General features: G+C 25.9%; 1 protein-coding gene across 3 annotated transcripts in view; it reads left to right on the top strand.

The window, feature by feature from the left end:
• LOC129975980 (multidrug resistance-associated protein 1-like) overlaps nucleotides 1-20,571 on the top strand; it is a 63,880-nt gene that overhangs the window by 31,613 nt on the left and 11,696 nt on the right. For all 3 annotated transcript variants that reach the window (XM_056089295.1, XM_056089296.1, XM_056089297.1), the window contains 11 exons: nucleotides 471-617; nucleotides 719-803; nucleotides 2,087-2,280; nucleotides 3,420-3,596; nucleotides 5,782-5,949; nucleotides 8,465-8,655; nucleotides 8,830-8,989; nucleotides 10,736-10,831; nucleotides 12,296-12,413; nucleotides 15,034-15,178; nucleotides 17,901-18,066. In XM_056089295.1, the coding sequence (XP_055945270.1) occupies nucleotides 471-617; nucleotides 719-803; nucleotides 2,087-2,280; nucleotides 3,420-3,596; nucleotides 5,782-5,949; nucleotides 8,465-8,655; nucleotides 8,830-8,989; nucleotides 10,736-10,831; nucleotides 12,296-12,413; nucleotides 15,034-15,178; nucleotides 17,901-18,066 (1,647 nt within the window). The remainder of the gene's footprint in view (nucleotides 1-470; nucleotides 618-718; nucleotides 804-2,086; nucleotides 2,281-3,419; nucleotides 3,597-5,781; nucleotides 5,950-8,464; nucleotides 8,656-8,829; nucleotides 8,990-10,735; nucleotides 10,832-12,295; nucleotides 12,414-15,033; nucleotides 15,179-17,900; nucleotides 18,067-20,571) is intronic.

Raw genomic sequence — 20,571 nt, 5'->3', positions numbered from 1 at the left:
TGAAAAGAATGAATTTTATAATTTTGATAGATTATTTGAGGTAATCTATTGAATATATTAAAGTCTCATAACATTTAATTGATAAATTGTGGTGTTTCTATTCAATTGAATCTCTTAATGCGTGAGTTAAATTGTTTTTTTAGATATCTTTTTTGAAAGCACTGTAGTTAAGGTGCTATTAGTGATTTTACTTCTGGTTCATGCATTTGATATTTTTAATAGTAAGTAATATAAGCAGGTAGTCATTTTTTAATTTCGAATATATAGAATATGAAACTATAAAGAACTGGAAATTTTAATGAGAATTAAGAGATAAATAAGAAAATTGAACTTATCAATTCTTTTTGAATATGAGATTAATTTTTCTGAACATGATTTTATAAATTTTAAAATATTATCAACATTTATCCAACATGTGTAATATTTTAAGTATGTTCTTGGCATGATTTTTCTTTTATCAATTTTTTTAGATATCCATTGCAGCTTTTGCAACATTTTTGTTGAAGGATCGTGATAATGTTCTGAGTCCTACTAGAGCTTTTGTAACTTTAACATTAATGGAGCAGTTGAGATATGCTCTCTTTGAATTGCCTGATGCTGTAGCTGATCTTATACAGGTAATTAAGCTCATAATATCTTAAATTTGTTGTTTATCATTTCGTTACTTTTTTTGATAAGCTTTATTATTAATGTTGACTATTTCTATTATCCTTTTCAGTTCAGTATATCCTTAAAGCGACTAAGAAAATATTTTGACTGTGAGAATAAAGATGAAAAAGTTATTGGAAATGATCCTGATAGAGGTAACTATTTTTACAAATTTTATTAAAAAATGCAGGTTTTACTATTTATTAACGATTTATTGATTGTTAGTCATATTTATATATAAAGTGATCTAGTTTGTTTGATACTATATTCATTGTTAATGCAGTAGTTTTGCAAATACTTCATGCAGTAGTCCTCTGAGAAGTACAGCTTTTCTCCTGATTTTGGGAAAATTACATGAAAAAAGAAGAGTTTATTATGTATTTTAATCATAGTTTTCCTTCATTGCATAAATGAACTTTAATGAGCATTCTAAATTTCTCAATACATATAATAAATTCTTTTTTAACTGTGCCTTTCAAACTATTGTAACAAATTTACATTGATTAATACTTAAGAGGCTCCAATCAGTTTCATGATTAACTTCAATCTGTTAAATTAGTTTACTATTTTATTCCAAATTAAGAATATTTTCTATTTTGAAATTTTAAAACTTTCTGTTATTAATTTGAAATTCTTAATTACCAATTTAACATTGAAAGTTGATATGGTTGGATACGTGTCCAACATTCTAAACTTGCCACGATCTGGAGTCGCCCAAATTTTATCTAAAAAACTAAGTTTACACTTTTGCTCTACCAAAAGTGATAAGTGATAAGTGTTTTAAAGATGATCTGAAATTTACAAAGAATGGTAAAATTAATATAAGTTATATTGATTAGCTCAAAGTTGATTTTGGATATTATGCATGTTTTTCATGCAGTATTTCATAAAAAGCCTCATATTTACTTAAAATTATTTAATGGTATATACATCTTTTCTAAAGATATTTTTTTAGTTAACAATAAAAGAAATGATAAAAACAACTTTTTACAACATTTTTTTGTTAGGTAAATAAAAAGTAGAATTTTTAAAGTAGTTTTTAAATTTAAATTTTAAACTTTAGAGTCTTTAATGTATAATTTAGCTTTTTAAATATTATGGAATATTGAAATACACTTTTTCTTAAATTTTGTCCTATTTGGGGCCATTCTTATGAAATAAAATTTAATTTAATTTATCAATCTATTGAAAATTAAATTCTAATAATAATAAAATTTTTCATCATCAAAAATAAATAAGGATAAAAAAATTTCAAAATTCTGGCCACTCAGAAAACAAGTGAGCCATTGATTATAAAATTTCAATTTTGCAAACATGAAACCAACCAAATTAAATAAAAATATATAAAAAAATCCAGTTTATTGATATTTTATTTTATTTTTTCTCTTATCTCACTTGTGGATTTATGCAATGATTTTTTATGTGTGATTTTTTTCAGAGGAAGCTGTTACTGTGAAAGGAGCTTCATTCTCCTGGGGCTCTGATTCCGATTGTGTGCTAAAGGATATTGATTTGCATGTTCCTGCAGGCAAATTGATTGCTGTTATTGGACCTGTTGGTGCTGGAAAATCGTCTTTGCTGTCTGCCTTATTAGGAGAATTATATAAAAGGAGTGGCTCAGTAGATTTAAAGGTAGAATGCCTTTTGCTATTATCAGGTTTATTTTTCCGGCTGTTTATATGTAAAATAGAAATCCATCAAGTCATTTCATTTTTTAAAACACTAAGATATTTAAATTTTTGCTTCATAATGGAAGAAACAAAATATATTGTGCAAATTAGATAATGAAATTTTTTATATGCCGATAAAACTTGTGTAATATGTGTGAGAAAGAATGTTTGAATCAATAAGATTTATTGTCATGAGCTAATTTCTAAAAATTCAAACTAACAAAGAATACTAATTTTAACATAATTTGAGCATGGGCTAGATTTTTTTAACCAAAGATTTTATGCTTCTTAGCTTAAAAATTACTAAATAATTAATGAATTCAATATGAAATTTCTAGTGTTTGAATTTAATGATCATTGAATAGTTTCTATATAATTTTGTATATTACTTAATTTTTGATTGATTTGCAGCTCTGTGACTCTATTGTTAACTTCAAGACTTATTTTCAAAAATTGAATTTACCTTTTAAATTTTTTTATTGAATTATTTTTTATTACTCATTTGAAATGAGTAAATAATAATCTGTTGAGATTTTTATTAATTGACCCCAATCAATGCTTACTTTTAGAATAAAATAACAGTGTTAGTATATTAGATAATAAGTATATTAATAATTGTATTAATATACTTATAATATACTTACATTGTAATAATAAAGTATTTTTTTATCAGAATACTCACATTATCTCTATGCAAGCTCTGAATTTAATATTTTATTAATTACTTTTTGCCAATCCTTAATACAAATAACAGTATAATATTCTAAACATTGATAGAGCTTGCCAGATATTCATCCATTGTTGACTCAGAATACTAAGTGAATAAAACTATAAACAATTTCAAATTATTTCCATTGGACGAGAAGCTGGTATTGGAATTAATCTTTTTCTTTTCAATTAAATAAAACCTTTTCAATTCTTTTTGAATGTAAGATGATTTTTCATGAAAAGGATTTTATATTTTGTGAAAAATTTGTAAAGCAAATTGATTTTTTTAGGATATGTAGTGAAATTTTGGTTGATATTGACTAATAAATGCTTAGCATTGGCCCTTTGTTCTCCCTGTATATTAATTTAATGCATTTTTACTTTCATTTCCAGGGTAGTATAGCCTATGTGCCTCAGGTTACATGGGTGTTAAACAGATCTCTGAGAAACAATATCTTATTAGTAAAGCATATGGCAGAAGAAAAATATAACAAAATTTTAGATTTGTGCTGTTTGAGAGCTGATTTGGAAATTCTACCTGCTGGGGATGAAACAGAAATAGGAGAAAAGGTAATTTTATGTTTTGATAAGTTTTGTAGACTTAGACTACTCTAAATACATTGATGTACAATACTCTAAATACATTGATGTACAATAAACTGTAGAGAACAATAATCTCCACTCAGAATACATAAAATTTCTGCTTTTGATTTTTGAAAAATTTCCAAGAAAAATTTTGACAATACATGAATACAATATATCACAATATTCATTTGAATCACTTGAATTGGATTTAGTTCTTTTTATATGCAACCAATCCTCAGATATGACTCTTGTGAATTCTTCTTTGGAAACTTTTGAAAGAATCAGTACACAAATTAAAGACCTAGCTATTCAACTTGTATTCTCACTTTTTGAGGCACTTAATAATGGATTGAGGTTCAGCTATTGGATTATGTGCATTTACTATATACTACTGCATATTTGTATACTTCATATTCTTAGTTGCTATTTTGAGTGTTCTACATACATACTGGGTAGTGGTGGCTAACGGATATGGTCCTGGCTTCAGGAGTGTGGGTTTCTATAGCAGATTTCTAACTAGGCAGTTAGCCTAGGGTTAATGGCTGAATGAGGTCATCAGCGGATGGATTATTTAAAAAAATGATTTTCCTAGTTGGCAAATAAATGTGTCTAAAAAGTGCAAATACAAAATTTTAGGATAATATAAACAATTTTTTTCAGTATAATTGAGTAATAATTGCTATAAAAATGAATATCTGCTTCAGTAATATACAGGTGTTGCACTGCACATAGATGTTGGATAATATGGAGTCATAATAGAAGAATAATCACAAAATTAATAAAATAAAAAAATATACCTTAAAATAAATTGTTAATGTGTAAAAGATGTGTTGAAATGTAAAACCAGATTGATCATCTTTTTAAAAGAGGGCGTTCCTGATATACACTGATTAGAGTTGCAAAATTCCAACCTGTCATTTGTAGGATCCCAGGTTTGAAACTCCACTCCAGTGAAGAAATGCCATGTAAGCAAATTTGGTGCAAATTAAATCTGTGAGGGCCTAATGCCATTCTAATGGTGTGTTATGAAAATTTTGATAGGGGGTACTGGCTGAGGTGTCATCTTTGTCATCTGATCACAGTTCAAAATAATGAGATGAGTCCTAAAATAACCCTTATATTTCTTTAAAATGGGACTTCAATGCAACTGATTTAAATCTGTATATGTACATACTATGTTATCTAAAAAAGAAGTTATATATTTCTAATAAAGCTAAAATTGTAGCCATTGGATATATTAACTTACTTTTTTCTCATTATTGTTAAAGATAATAAAGATCCATCATACACATATCAATCGTAAATCAATTTTTATGGACTCCTAGCAAAAATTCATGCAGTTTTAATGAATAACCTTTTAGATAAGTGTGTTGTTAATTTAATGGAAAATATTTATTTTAGCATAAAAATAATTCCTACACTTCATATCATACCTTAAGTATATTAATAGCATATATATTTTTAAAAAAATCAAGATTAATTGTGAGACTACATACATTGTGAAATGTTACATTTTATAGCTAAAATTAATTATTTTTATTTACAGATTCATTTTTTGTAGTGATTTAAAATGTTACATTTGTTATGTTTTTAGTTGTTCTGAATACCAAATATTTTATATTATCTCACTCCACCTTTTGCATTTCTTTATTTTAAAACATTATCTGTATTTTATTGTTGCATATACATTGCTAAATGGCATTTAAATCTTGTTTTGAAATTTTATTTTGACCAATTTTATTTTTATTTGATATTTTTATTGTTTTATTTTTATTTTTTGACAAATTTTATTTTGTCTAATAGTATTCTATACATCTATTTTAGTGATGAGGAAAATTCTTAAATTTAGAAGAATTTTTTAAAAATATCTTAATTTTAAGTAACATAACATAATCAGGTAGATTGCATATGATTTTTGTTGAATATTTTGTTTATCTTACTTCACTGTTCTCTCACTAAAAAATATGCTTTAGCAATAGTTTTTCTTAAGCATCTGAACTTATTTTTAGAATGAAATGTAATTTTAATGCTTTTTTGTCTGAATGATTCTTGAAATATTAAAATTAACTAGTACATTTAAAAATAAAAGAATTTCCTTAATTTTTATGAATTATGTGTTTTAATTAGCTTGGTTTCATAGTGAATTTCAAAAATGCTTGTCTATTTACAGGGAGTTAATTTAAGCGGTGGACAAAAACTGCGCGTCAACCTGGCACAAGCAGTGTATCAGGATAAAGACATCTATCTTCTTGATGATCCCTTGAGTGCTGTTGATGTCCATGTTAGGAAATCTTTATTTAATGACGTTATTGGTAATAATGGTTTATTAAAGAACAAGGTATGTTGAAGAAAAAATTTTATTTTATAGAAAAAGAATTTCAACTTTTTCTTTGTTTCATCTTCTAATTATGGTTACTAAAAAAACAAGATGTATAATTTTATTTAATCTATATAGAATTTAATTTGAGATAAAAAGAATGAATACCAGATATTATTTATGAGAAGTGATTATTTTAAAATTTGAGATTAATTGTATTTTAATACTCTTGAAATTCATTATAAAATCATTCACAAATTTATACAACAAAGTATTTAATTTCATTGAAATCGCTAAATTACTAAGAATTAGATATCTATTGTGTTTTCTCCTGTATTCTCAAATATAAGCTATATATATTTGTTAGATTTAAGCAAGATTTTTTGCTTTGATTTTAGAACTTAACTGCACGCTATAAATATTTTGTACATTTATTTGAAAAATATATACTTTGAAAAAAAATATGTTCAAGTTTAAAATACAGATATCAGAGATATGTAATCTGCTGCCCTTTTGTAATGCAGCATGCATCAAGGTTTTAATGCACTTCTTCCTAGGCCTTCTGTAATATGCTGGTAATAGCAGTTGTGATAAGGACTCTAAAATCAGTTAATAAGTAAAATAAAATTTTTGAGAGAAACTTTTATGTACTTTATACATGAAGGAATTTCTTATGCATATATTTTTTATAAGCTTCAGATAAAACATTTAAAAATTGCTTGAGTTATAAACATGCAATTTTAATTATAGAAGAATCTCAGTTATGTAGCATAAATGGATAACACCATTGTCAAAGAACAAAGGGAAAAAATTTTTATGTAAAAGAAAATCATCTAGACTTATCAAAAACACTATAGTTATCAAACTTGCTAAAAATATGTAATAGCACCTAAATATATTAAAAATAATTAGGTTTTTAAAGAAATTTGTTGACTATGATTTGTTCTATTGACTATTATGTTGTTGTTGACTATGATTTACTTCAAACCCATGCTTCACATTTTCATGCCATCTCATTTGTAATAGCATTGCATTAATACTTATGATTTCTTTTGCTATTCAGTGTATTTCAAAACTTTTTCAATAATTAAAGCTGCATCAACTTTATACACTGTTATGAATAATTTGAACAATACTGATCTCTCTTAGTTTCAAGACTTTTCCTGCCACTGTTAAACAATCCAGGTCTATTTCATTATCGATGACCTCACAATATTGAATAATTTCCTCTCATCCATTTATGAACAATCATTTATGAAATATCAATAATATTCACTATTCTAAAATTTAATTTAGCTGATGAGTAATGCTACTTATATTTTAACTTGTGCATTTGATCTTGCTGGCGTATAAATAATGAAATAAAAGAAAGGAAAAACAACACATTTTTAAATTTCTGACTTTTTTTTTATTAATTAGAGCCAGTGATGATTAAAATTGAATGCTGGATAATTGAGATTGAGGTTGTTATAAAGTATTCAATGAAAACTAAAAATAATACATTGGAAAGGTATTAAATTGCAACAATAGAACTAAAATACATAATTTCAATCATATTTTAAATTTCTAAGGCTGCAATGAGAACCTTTCTTTGTGAAGTTTCAAAGAAAAAATTAATTTGAAATTGTTTTCCAAAAGTATTATAATGTTCTTAGAGTATAAATTATGATAAGTAAAATTATAATAAACAGTTTTTCGCTATAATAAATGTATTTATTTATTATAGTATACAGTTAATGCTATAATAAATAGTTATATTGAATACTTATTTTATTATAATAAAAAATTATCACTGGGCATTATAAAATACAATTCAGTTAACTCTGCAAAAAAGAAAACTGTAGAAACTGTAATTATTCTTTATATTACCATTTAAATTTCAAGTAGTTTTCAATTTATAACTGATATTTGGTTTTGAAGGAAATATCTTGATGCAGTGCTTTTAGTTATACATTAATAAATTCTAAAACATTAATTTTGCAACATTTCATACTTTTTAGTTGAATTTTGAAAATCTGTTAAGAAGTGAAGTTGCATTACAAATGTTGAGACAAACTTAACAGTTCAAAATCTAATTTACAAATAGGCAATTAATTGGATTGATACAATCACAAAAACAATGAAAAATATTGTTGTAAAATATACTTAAAATATGATAAATTTATCTAAATTAAAGAAAAAAAATTGTATGGAAATGTCTCTAAAAAGCTAATTATTTGAATTTTATAGTAATAGTAAACATGATTTTTGTGCTACAAATATGTTCCAGTACGGATGTAAAACCTTAACATTTTATTTAATTTTAATTGAAAATTTTTGGAATCCTTTTTTCTTATTGATACTTTTTATTCTTTCTTACTATACAAGAAGTAAATTCATACCAAATTTGGTAGCTTTGAATTCAGTCGTCAGTTTTGTAAAACTTTTTAGATTATTTCTGGTCATGCAATTTAAAGGTAGTATATTAACCTCATTTTATTTTGAATGAAATTTCAATTTATTTATGATAATTCAAAATTATTTTCTTTTATTATAGACTAGAATTCTCGTCACTCATGATACATCTGTGCTATCAGATGTAGACTTCATTGTGAGCATGAAGGATGGAAAAATTGATGAAATTGGTTCTTATGATGAACTGTTGGATAAGAAAGGATCGTTTGCTAGCTTCATGGAGGAACACTCTATCCAAAAAGCAGATGAAGAAAATGAATTAGAAAATGAAATGTAATTTTCTGCATTATTTTAAATGTCAGAAAGGCTTAAAATTCAATCATTTCAAACTTTTTATTCTATTTTGTTTTGCTTTTATTTAATTTTTTCCCAGCAACTTTTAAAAACAACTTTATTTGGCTTTTATTTAATTGATTTGTGTTTAACTATTTCTATCTTTGTTTTCAGATTAAGTATATCTCGACTGAACTCAAGAGATTCAGCAAAATCGGCTGAACTTAGTGAACTTGGTGGTACAGATAGGCTACTTTTAAATGCAGAGAAGTTAGCAGATGAATTAAAAGAAAAGCATAGACTTACTGATGATGAAAAGATGGAAGTAGGAGGAGTATGTCTAAGTTGTTACTATCTTTTTCACAAATATTTACATATTTTTATTATGGATGTTTGCTGTTCATCACATTGTTGTTTTTTTGTAATTTTTTAATTTGAAAGCTGACGTAAAGGACATTCCACTTACAATCTAACAAAAAGAAACCATTGGTATATTATGCAAAAATCTATAGAAATTAAGAAAAAATACTATTTCACAGTAACTTTTTTTAAATTAGATTTCTTTGTAGAAACCTATTTGACATGCAATGAACGGAAAGGGTGTTTTTTAAACACCCAAAAAATCCATACTTAGGAAAAGATGTCATATTTTTTAAATGTTCCAATTCTGCAGCAAATCAATATATGAAAATGTTTTTCCTTATGTATTGTCCCTATATATTGCTTAGTTAAAAGAAAACATTTTTACCATTTCCATTACAAGCTAAGGTTTTTATTTTTCAAAACATTGTGTTGAATAGCAATCATTCTTGCATATAAATTAAAATATTATTTGATTAGAAGTACTCCCACAACATTACTTAAGACATTATTTTTCAGACATTCTCATTTGGCTCCTTACCATATGAAGATTGGAAAGACATATGGCATGCTAAGTTAGAAAAAAATATCTCCCTACATTTTCTTCTTACATCTGAATTCTTTTGATCATCTGGAAATCAACTTATCTGGAAAATCAATACAAAAAAGTGTCTTGACCATTTTTATTTTAAATTATAGAAAAATGCTCTAATTATTAATTAAAAAAAATTTGGAAAAGATAATGTTATTGGTTTGCTGAATACTGAAATTTTAGTTTTAATAACAGAACTCATATTGGCATTGTTAGTGAAATCAAAATTGCAATGACATAAAATAAAGCTTTGAAAAAGAAATAAAGAATAATGATGATTTTACATATTTATTTGTCTTTGTGTTAGTATTATTGCTTGGTAAACTAAAACTGATAAAAACTGAAATGAATAATTGATAACAAAAATGATAATATTCTCTGTCTCTAAAAACAAGAGAGAGAGAGACATTGAAATTATAAAGTAAGCTTTAAACAAGCAATTAGGGTTTAAATTATATAAAGAAATAATTATTTTGATTTTTAATTTGCCAATTTGTTTCCTTAGTAAATCAACAAAGAAGTAAAACTTCCCCCATTGTTCTGCCTTTTTGCTACATATCTTTAAAAAAATTTTTTAATCCATCAAGGAACAATTAATTAAAAAAATCTGTGCTATAAAGTATTGTGATTGTTCTCAATTTAAATAAAACAGAAATTTTAGAATAATGGGTTAGAAAAAATTGATAAAGATAATGAAGTCAGAATATTGGATGCAAAAAGTTTTATTTCAGCTTGTAAAATTTTTTTATTAAAAGTGTTTAATTTTTTAAAATTTAGTAAATTATATCATAGGTAAAAAAAAAACTTTTTTTTTAGAATCATGATCCTTATTCTCTTGAACAGTGCATAGACTTTTTTCTGCAATCTTTAAAAATGATGCTACATGCAAATATATATATTTGAAAAAATACATAACATTATATAAAAAAATTTCCTACATCAAATTTTAAAATGCAAGCTTTGAGAAGCATCAAACCAATGCTACAATTTTTCAATGCTGTGTGTCAAATTTCATGGCTCTTAAGCATAACAGATTGTCTTAGTACCATAAACATATGAACATTCATATACACAGATACATATACTCCCTTTTATAAATATAGATTAATTTTTTTTTGTCTATTTCAGGTACATAGATTTATTTATGTGAATTATGTGAAACAAATGGGTTTACCATTATTCCTAGGTTCTGTACTTGGTTTCTTTTCCCTTGTATCATTTGAAGTAAGTTTAATATATTTCATTTGTTCTCTAGTATTTTTCTATATATATTCTATCTAATATTTTTCTCTATATTCTCTAATATTTGGCATATCTTCGCATTCTTTATATAATTCTTTTTATAAATTTCTTTTCATATTTTTACCTGTTTGTTTTTATTGTTAGTTGAATTGTTGTTCTAAGTATTATAGATAAAATTTTGAAAACATAACCTGAATTTTTCATCAACTGTTGAATTTTGCTTTAGTTAGAAGTAGTTAATTTCTTTATATTAAATCTGCTAACTAAGTAGCATTGAAACCATGCCAATAAAAAAATGACTGCATTTAGTATTTACAATTTTATTTTCACAAACGAAACTTCTATTTCATGGACAAATTAATTAAATTAAATGAATAAAATTGCTCATGTTGGACTTTTTCAAACTATTTTTTTATTGATATGATTATATATTTGCAAAGCTAAAATATTAATTCTGAAACATTAAGAAAGTTTTTCAAGAATTTTATTATATAAAACAATGGAAAGTAAAATTCAAGATAGAAAGTATATGTATACAATTATTTGCATCATTTTAATGAGTATTTTTATTTTTTTATATTTACTCAATATGTATAAAAGGATAAGGTTAAATCAGTCACATTTTCACAAAATACATTATATGAAGTTTATTTAAACTCATGCACATATGCATCTAATATTTTTTTCTTTTGCCATTATGACCTTTATTCAGCTTAATGAAAACTTACAGAAATTAATACAATATTAGTGAATAGGATTTTTTTGTACACATTTTTTATATAATTCAAACTTATTTTTTTTAATTAAAAAAAATTAGTAGACTTTACAACCTTATGTTTTTGTATTTTTGCTATTTTGTGTTTGCACTAGCGAGTATTCAATGTTGACAACCCAATTAAAGACTGGATATTTCTTATTTATTAATCACCATCATATTGTTTTGATCTTATGTATTAATATGCCTGAGGTTAATAACTAAACAATTCGTCTCATCATTGATATGTGGTTGAGATTGAAGTTCGACAATGGCATATGGTTATTCCTTTTCAGTCCACTCTCCAATACCACTGGAGGAATTTCATTGATGTACTTATAAGGGTTCTTTCTAAATTTCCATTAAATTCCACTTCTTATTTAATTATTATTGTATTTATAATCTTGGATGAATTTTCAAACTCATTTACGAGGACTTTAATAAAATCGATGAACTGCAAAGGATTCATACAAAAGTATGCATTGTTCTTTCATACAAATAGCTATTGCTTATTTTAATACTCTCAAATATAGAAACAAAATTTATTTTATATTTTAATATAATGAAAAATAATAATGATTTATTTATAAATGCAGAAAATTACTTGAGATACTTTGATTGCCTTTTTAATGACTAAATATAATATAAATCACATGATGAAAAGAAATGATAATGTGATTCTTATCTTGTAGGCTGGTGGAAATATTTGGTTAAGTGATTGGAGCTCTGATGCAACTAAAAATGGGACTCACAGCAAATCTCAAACTGTTTGGCGGTTATCCATGTATGGGGCTTTTGGCATAGCTCAAGGTATGATCATATGGTCTTTGTCTTATTAAATTTCAAATAATAATTAATTTTAACCCTTCATATGGCTAATTATTTTAATCTCATAACTTTCAGCAATAAGCTCTGAAGCAGATTGTAGATAAACTGTGTTTAATCAACTTTAAAACCTTTTAAAAAAATTTATTGTAAATTTTAATTGGTTATTTTGGAGCTGCACATGAAGACATGAAATGGTTAATTTAGTCACTCCGAAGAATAAATGTCTAAACAATATGCATAATTAAAGATTCAAATAAATACAATCGAATGATTTGTTTAGTGTAGTTTTTAATAAAGCGCAGACTAATGAAAACATTTGAATTAAAATTGAGCATGGAAATAATTTTGCATTTTGATCAATTTATAGTTTAAAAAAAGAAAAAATAGAAAAAAAAGACACTTTTTTGAATAATTAATTCTAAATTGAATAATTAATTGTGCTATTTGCACTATTCTAATATTTATAAGATTTTTTTTATATGCACTCTCAGGCTTTTAACGAGATATCCACTTCTGTACTCTTATTTTACTATTGATAACAAATTTGAAACATGCATGCTGTTTAAAATTTTGTCACCATTATACTTATTGTCTCTTCTCAAAAATTATAATTATTAATTTTGAGAAAAGCATATATTCTGGATTTTAAATATAGCTGTTGTTCAGAATTTAAAATTTGTAAAAAATATTTATTAATTAATAGCGAAAATCATATAAATATTATAAAGAATTTCTTATTTATATACTAGACATCTAGTTGGAAACTGGAAAATTAAACACCATGTTAATAGGAAAATGTGTAGAGGCTGGCATATTATATGCTGATCATGTGGTGTGATATGCATGATAAAAAATGTCATTCAATACATTTTACAGACTAGGCCATTAAACCTAGAAACTACCAAATTTGGCCTATTCTTACTTCTTGAGAAGTCAATCCTTAATATAAATAGTTTTTCAAAATTTAAATTATATTTCTAATGAAGAATGGATCAAATTTTAATATTTTTACCCAACAACTTCAAATCAAATTTTTATTTTCAACAGTCATTGTTATACTTTTTTAAAATTAACAAAAAATAAGTATTTCAGTGATACCAATTTTTCTTTGCATTTTCAAAAATTTTAATTAGTTTTAAAAATAGTTATATTTTATAATAATTCATTTCATTATTTTAATTTCTGGGTATATATTTATGCATTTTGGGTTGATAATAAAATCCATTTTTATATGCTTGTTAATTCTAGCAAATTAAAAAAAATAAGATAAACACATCAAGCCAAAATAATTTTTAGAAATTGGTAGTACCTTTAATTTTTTAAAAGGAATCTTGATGAGTTTGTATTGAGAGAATTATTTGGGGCTGAATATTGTTAACAAGAAATCAGTGCATTTAGTGTACTTTGAAAAGCTCTGAATGACCATTGTTTTATTCCACAAAAAAGCACAAAGGCAATTTTTGCAGGAATCATTAATGCATGAAAAGCAAATCACTATTAAATAACATAACTGCATGAAGTGATCAGAGACAACTCTCTGGGATCAACATTCCAAAAAGAGAATTTATTCAAAAGCCATCTCTGATGAGTATACCTCCATTTAGACATTTAGAAAGAACTTGGATCTTGAATTTTAATAGAAATATTGCTGCATTGAAAAAAATCAGTCGACTCTCCATAGCCGAATGGTCATAGAACTGATCTCATAATCAAGTGATTGTGAGTTCGAATCCCGCGATTCACAGTTTGTGTAAATATTTAATTAATTGATTTTATGTTTCTCTTTATTTCATGCTCCAGAAGATTCTGGACATTTCTTTAATTTACCAGACAAGTGTTCTGGACTTTTCTTACTGTCTCTAGAAAAGTATTCTGGAACTTTCCCTTCTAGTATAAAAGCAGAAGATTTGTCAGTCACTGTGTTCTGAGTTCACAGTTGAGTTAATAAATTGGTTTAGCTCTACTTCTTGTGTGTGTCATTGAGTTCCACACTCAAGTACCTACATGACATTCTTTGGTGGAGGTGCCGGGTATCTGTCTTCCTCTGTGGTTGCTGTGTTATAAGTGTAGGTCGTCTGACAATAGCAGCATAGGAAGGTTGGCGTCTTGATTTTACCTTTGTCCACTCTGGTGTTGTTTGTGACAAAGGAGCCAAAGCATTTTCTACTTCCTCTCGAACAATGGCTTCAATGCATTTGTCTTTGAGTTTGGGATCGACTACTGGAGATATGAAACGCTGGATTTCCTCTCGCACTACTTGACGTATTAGTGATACCAGATCCAGTTTTTCGTCAATTGCAGCCATTGATCCTCTTTTGCTGCATCCTATTTCCCACTGCTATTACTTCGATAGCTTGATGGTTCTCAAGTACCTACGTGACAATATTGTCAAAATTCTTGCACTTTTGAGAACTTCTCTTTGCAAAATGGTCCCCACAGTCGGGCATCATTGACTTAACATCCATTAGAAGTATCTGTAAAACTGTCTTCCTTACTATGTGACTAACTACATAGTGATGCAATAATACAAATATTTTATTTTTCAATTAAATTACATATTTTTAAAATTTATTTTATTAATTCTGATAAATTTTTTGTATAGTTCTGTCTTCTGTTTTGGGAGGATTCTTGCTTATATTGGGGGCAACAAGAGCCTCTGAAAGGTATCATAGGTTCATGCTCGATAGTGTTCTGAAATCTCCAATGTCTTTTTTTGATACTACTCCTGTAGGAAGAATCATTAACAGGTAAGTGATTGTTGAAATCATTATTGAAGTATTAATTTGCGTATAATGACTAATTTTTGTTTGTCATGTTTAACTTTTTGAAGCATTAAGATAAACTTTTTTGAAGTGAAAATATTCATAATGAGGTATATTTTTAACTACCATTTGTAAACTTACTTTGTAAAAAAAAAAAATTACATATTGTTGTTATTTATGCTTTTATATTATGCTATTTTTTTATTATTAAAAACAAATCAATTTTGTTCAATTTAAAAATATAGATAAAATCTCTCTACAACAGATCGTTTTATTTTGTAATTTATTTTAGTTTTCAAAGGGTTAATACATATTTTATCATTTAAAACTAGATCATTACATTCGAATAATCATATAATTCTGGTGAAGATGTATTACAAAGGCTTTTTTTCACATTTTAGCCTGTTCATCACATGGTAAATATGAATAGTTGGGCCATCTTAGGTGATAATTTAGGTACCTTGCAAAATAGATTTTATTATGGGTATTTTATACATAGAACTTTCCCAAAGAAGCATATCCCATCATTGATGATGTGGCTGTTAACCAGAAATACAATCATTTGTGTGATATCAAAGGGTGCTGAGAATCTGCTTACTTCTCTTCTGAGGCACTTCTCTTTTCTGTGTTCAAGATATAATTTCACCTAATTTATTTTGAAATCTTTGTATCCATAATCTGTTAATGCCACAACTAGAAATGCACAGATATTAATGAATTGCGAGTTTTATAAAAACTGTCAAGGAATAAACTATAAAAAATAGTATTTAATTTTCATGATAAAAATATTAATTTCTTATACTGCAGCATTAATCTACAATCTTAAAATGATTTTCTGTTAAACGAAATTTTTAACTTAAAAAAAGTAATGCTTAATGAATTGGAAAAAAAAAAATGTTTTGAGAGTATCTCTTATCGAGCAACTATTAAAATTCTTTACTTACATGCATATCAGCAACTTAGCACATATTTTGTGATTCCATCTATAGATATTACAGCATTCAAAGTCATCTTCCCATTTTTTCATTGTATTAACAACAATTAAATAAATATCAAAAATTTTATAGATTATTTAAAATTAAAACATATATGCATAATTTTATATTTCTGAAAAATACAAATAATGAACAATTTAAAATTACCATCATATTATCACATGGTAATTATGAATTCATTTATATGATAGTACATTTTTACTTTCTCATATATATGTAGTATGGAGTAAGTATAGTAATTGTCAAAAAAATTCGAACCCAAGATTTCGATGAATCTTCAAGTTTTAAACCTCTTCGAGAGTTCGGAAAACACATTGGTCAGATGGTTGAAATTTGGCATACAGTCTTTACACCAAATTTGCAAATTTCTGACAAATTTTGTGTAAAATCTGCTTATAAAAAGTCTGAATGTTTGAATATAAGCTAACACAATAACTACAAAATGATGAGAGCTAGATAGATAAGATTCAATACACAAATTTAGAATCTATAGTGTTGAACCTTTCGAAGTTTGAGACAATACCAAACAACGGGTGTACTATCTGTCAGTCTGTACTTACAGAAATGTGTTATCTTGATAATTCAGAAAGGCAATGACTTATATATATAAAATTAGGTATTTCATTTTGTGACTACAAGTGCTGTTTTGTGTCAGATCTTTGCTTCGGTCAATTGGAAAAAACGAGGTCTAAAGCACAATTTTGAGTTTTGGATATTATTAACATCATGGCAGGAATTAACTCGCCAAGGATAACACAATAGATGCAGTAAAAAAGCTAATGCCAAAAATTGATATTCATGCCAAATATTGAATTCATGTCAAAAATTGATATTTTGTAACTATGGCTCACCAAGTCATGCAGGCAGCCCCTGGCATGACAGATTGATTAGAGAGTATGCAAGAAAGTTTTGCAGAGACCACTCCTGTTGGTTAAATATTTATCTCTATGGAAGCTAGTCAACAAGTTTTTAAAAATAGGTCATGTATGAAACTTTACAACATCATGTGTTGATATAGATGAATGTTGCATGACATATCTTATAAATTCTGCAATCCATCATCAGTTCCCTGCCACATAATGTTTCCAGTTTGCATGTTGAATACTCATTAATTTATAGTATAAATAGAAAATCATTGAAATCATGAGAAACTGAGTTGAAAAAATGTTACAAATAACAGTAAATTTTATTACTATCTACTTAATTAGCTAGCTAATCTTGTTAGAATTAGGTTTATTCAGATTAAACTATGCATAAATATGAAATTAGAAAGTTATTAAAGGTAATTACAATAAGAAAGTTATTTCTTTCATTTTAAATTTTGATTAGTAATATATTAGGTGAATAATCTTGCTAAATATTAAAATATCATGTAACTCGTAATAAGAAGTATGTATTCATTTGTATGATACCCTGGAAGTTATTTGATGAAATATCAAGTTTAATCACTTGTAATTTTTTTTAATAGTTTCCTAAATATATAAAAGGCAATTTATTTTATACTCACTGACATTTGATTTGTATGTAATTATTCAACTTAAAAAAAAAAAAAGGTACCTGATTTGTTTTGAATTTCAAGTTCATTAAACATATATTTCTAAAATTAAATATATTTCTTAAAAGCACATTAAAAAGGTTTGGTTATTGATTTCTTCTATCATAATTATAATTGAAATTCCATGTTTTGTATAATTTCTATTCTTTTACTACAGATTTACGACAGATATGGAAATACTGGACAATCAGCTGTTTTACCAAATTGAAGGATGGTTCAATTGCAGCTTTTTTGTCCTTGCTTCTTTTGTTGTTATTGGAATAAACATACCAATCTTTTTAGCTTGTCTTATTCCTTTAGGTGTGCTATATTATCTTATATTGGTAAGTTTTTCAATTCTTATGGATGTTATATTTTTAGATTTTTTAACAGATAGAAAGAGCTCAATTTTATTTAGATTTTTATAATCCACCGTATTATTATTCCATTCTCCTTGTTATGATGCTGCTGCTTTTCATTGATGTTGTCTTCCCCTATACAGAGCTTATTATTTTATATTATTACATATAAATGAAATTATTTTTATAAATGATCAAGGTATATAAATGACCCTAAAAATACCCTATTGACCCTAAATATAAAGATAAATGACCCTAAATATCTGTAAATATTTTATATTTATAACAAAAATATTTCTTCTTTAGTTTTAATAATGAAATTTATTATATCTTTAAGTTTTAAGAGTATAGTTTAACTGCCAAATATGCCACAATGTCGCCTTTAGCATTTTAAAATCATTGTTAAATATGAATGTCCATGCTCTTGAATGTGTGTGTTTAACTTATGGGGATAATGTAATGTCATCTCTGATAAAAACAGCTTTATTAGTTCTTGAAAAAAGTAGTTTTTTTTCAGTTTCAATAAGAAGATAAACAGGATTTGTTTGATAATTATGCTAACTTAGGCTGACTATTAATTTTTCAGATAGTTCTTTTTTATTCTTTTATCTTTAGCTTTTTAAATATTCATGGTGAAATAGTTTATGTTTATATATATATATATATATATATATATATATATATATATATATATATATATATATATATATATATATATATATATATATAATATATTCTTTATACATGACGTAAATGTCTGAATCACAAATGCCAAATTCACAAATCTGAATTTGGTTTTTTTACTTTAAACATTTAACTATTGTATTTGAATTTCACTGGTTAGAATTGTTATTTATCAGCTTTAAGATAGCCATAAATGGATTTACAGTATTTCATTTTAAATTACTATTTTATACTTCTTTTTCGTTTATAAAACACGGTTGTTACGGCCCTGGAAGAACACAGGAAACTTAAAAATCAACTAAAAAAAGCTGGGAAAATGCAAAAAAATTTGAAAATGTCCATAAATACCGAAAAAATGCAAGGAATTTTTTTAGTTAATTTTTTTCCCAGCTAAAAAGTGCTGCTGTCTAAAGATTATAATCATCGCTTCCAAAAATGAAACAATACCATTCGCAATTGTGTAATACGAAAACTCGCAAGCTTTCTACTGTCTTCTTTTTCTGTATAGATTAGTCCAGTTTCGATTTGCCAGAAATTTTTTTTTTCCAATAAGGTTCTCGATTTGCAGCTAATGAGCATGAGCGAGGCTTCAATAATAATGTGAAAGATTAGAATACATTTCTCTGGAGGGAATAGCAACATTCAATCTGCGGAAGCAGCGCATTCGTCTTTAGTCACTCACACATGAATTTATTGAATGGTTTGTTTATCATTTGAGAAATTGTGAGCTTATTCAGAATAGATTAGAGAATTTTTTTAAAGACAATAAGCTGCTCAAAATCATATTTCATAAGAATTGAACGGATAAAAAAAATCAATTCTGATTCTGCTGAATGGGTTTGAGAAGTCCCGCAAAATCCATTTGTTGTGTACTGCTCGCTTTAGAAAAAAATAATAAGCTGAAGTAATATGGAAAATAGGCACATATTAGTCATTCCAAAAAAAAGGAAACAAAATTACGTGCCAGTTCAAAAAAGTAACATTTAATATTAAACTTGAAATTTGTGCATTACATTCGTTCTTTAGTGATATATTGGAAATATTTTCACATATATTCATTGAAAGTGAAATAGTTAAAGAAATGTACATTAGACGTTAAGTATGAATGTTATACCATATTTGTTGAGGATTAGCTCCATAAAACTGATATTAAAAAATCCACAGAAATTGATGCCCAAATACATAAAATAAATAAACTAAATGTAATTAAATTGAATAAACTAAAAAAAGTAATTTTACTTTGTAATTTTTTGTTTTGTTTAGTAATCATTAAATGATTTGCATCATGATAATAAAAATGATTTGTGTTTTATTTCACCCCAGTTCTTAATTTTGTGGGACTTAAAATTTTACCAAGCATTACTCTCATCATAGATTTAATCAAAAGTTATAATAAAATAAGCTGTTTTTAAAGTTTTTGACTAAAAAACAAAATTTAGGGATCATTCTAGAAATTGAAATAAGTTCTAACTTTAGAATCTGTAATGTCAATAATGCTCATTTTATATATACATTAATATTGCATGAAAAATTTTTAATATTGGTATATAAATAATATTAAATCAAATATTTGATTTTGATTTATATGGAAAGAATTTCATCATCTAATGGTCCCCATTGAATTAGATAAGCTCTATCTTACTTCTAAAAAACATCTTATATAAAGAAATATTATTTAAGAAGGACCTAAAAAGTCATAGTAAATTTTGTCATTGACTTTCTGCTATTGATTTCCTTTTGTAGCATAATAAAGATTTGTCTATTGAATACTGTAAGTTTTGTTGCGAATCAAGCAGTGCTTCCTTA

The sequence above is a fragment of the Argiope bruennichi genome, chromosome 7, assembly GCF_947563725.1.
Source record: "Argiope bruennichi chromosome 7, qqArgBrue1.1, whole genome shotgun sequence".
In the NCBI taxonomy this organism is placed as follows: domain Eukaryota; kingdom Metazoa; phylum Arthropoda; class Arachnida; order Araneae; family Araneidae; genus Argiope; species Argiope bruennichi.
The sequence above is the reverse complement of the archived record's forward strand: the minus strand, read 5'-3'. Positions and strand labels throughout refer to the sequence as shown.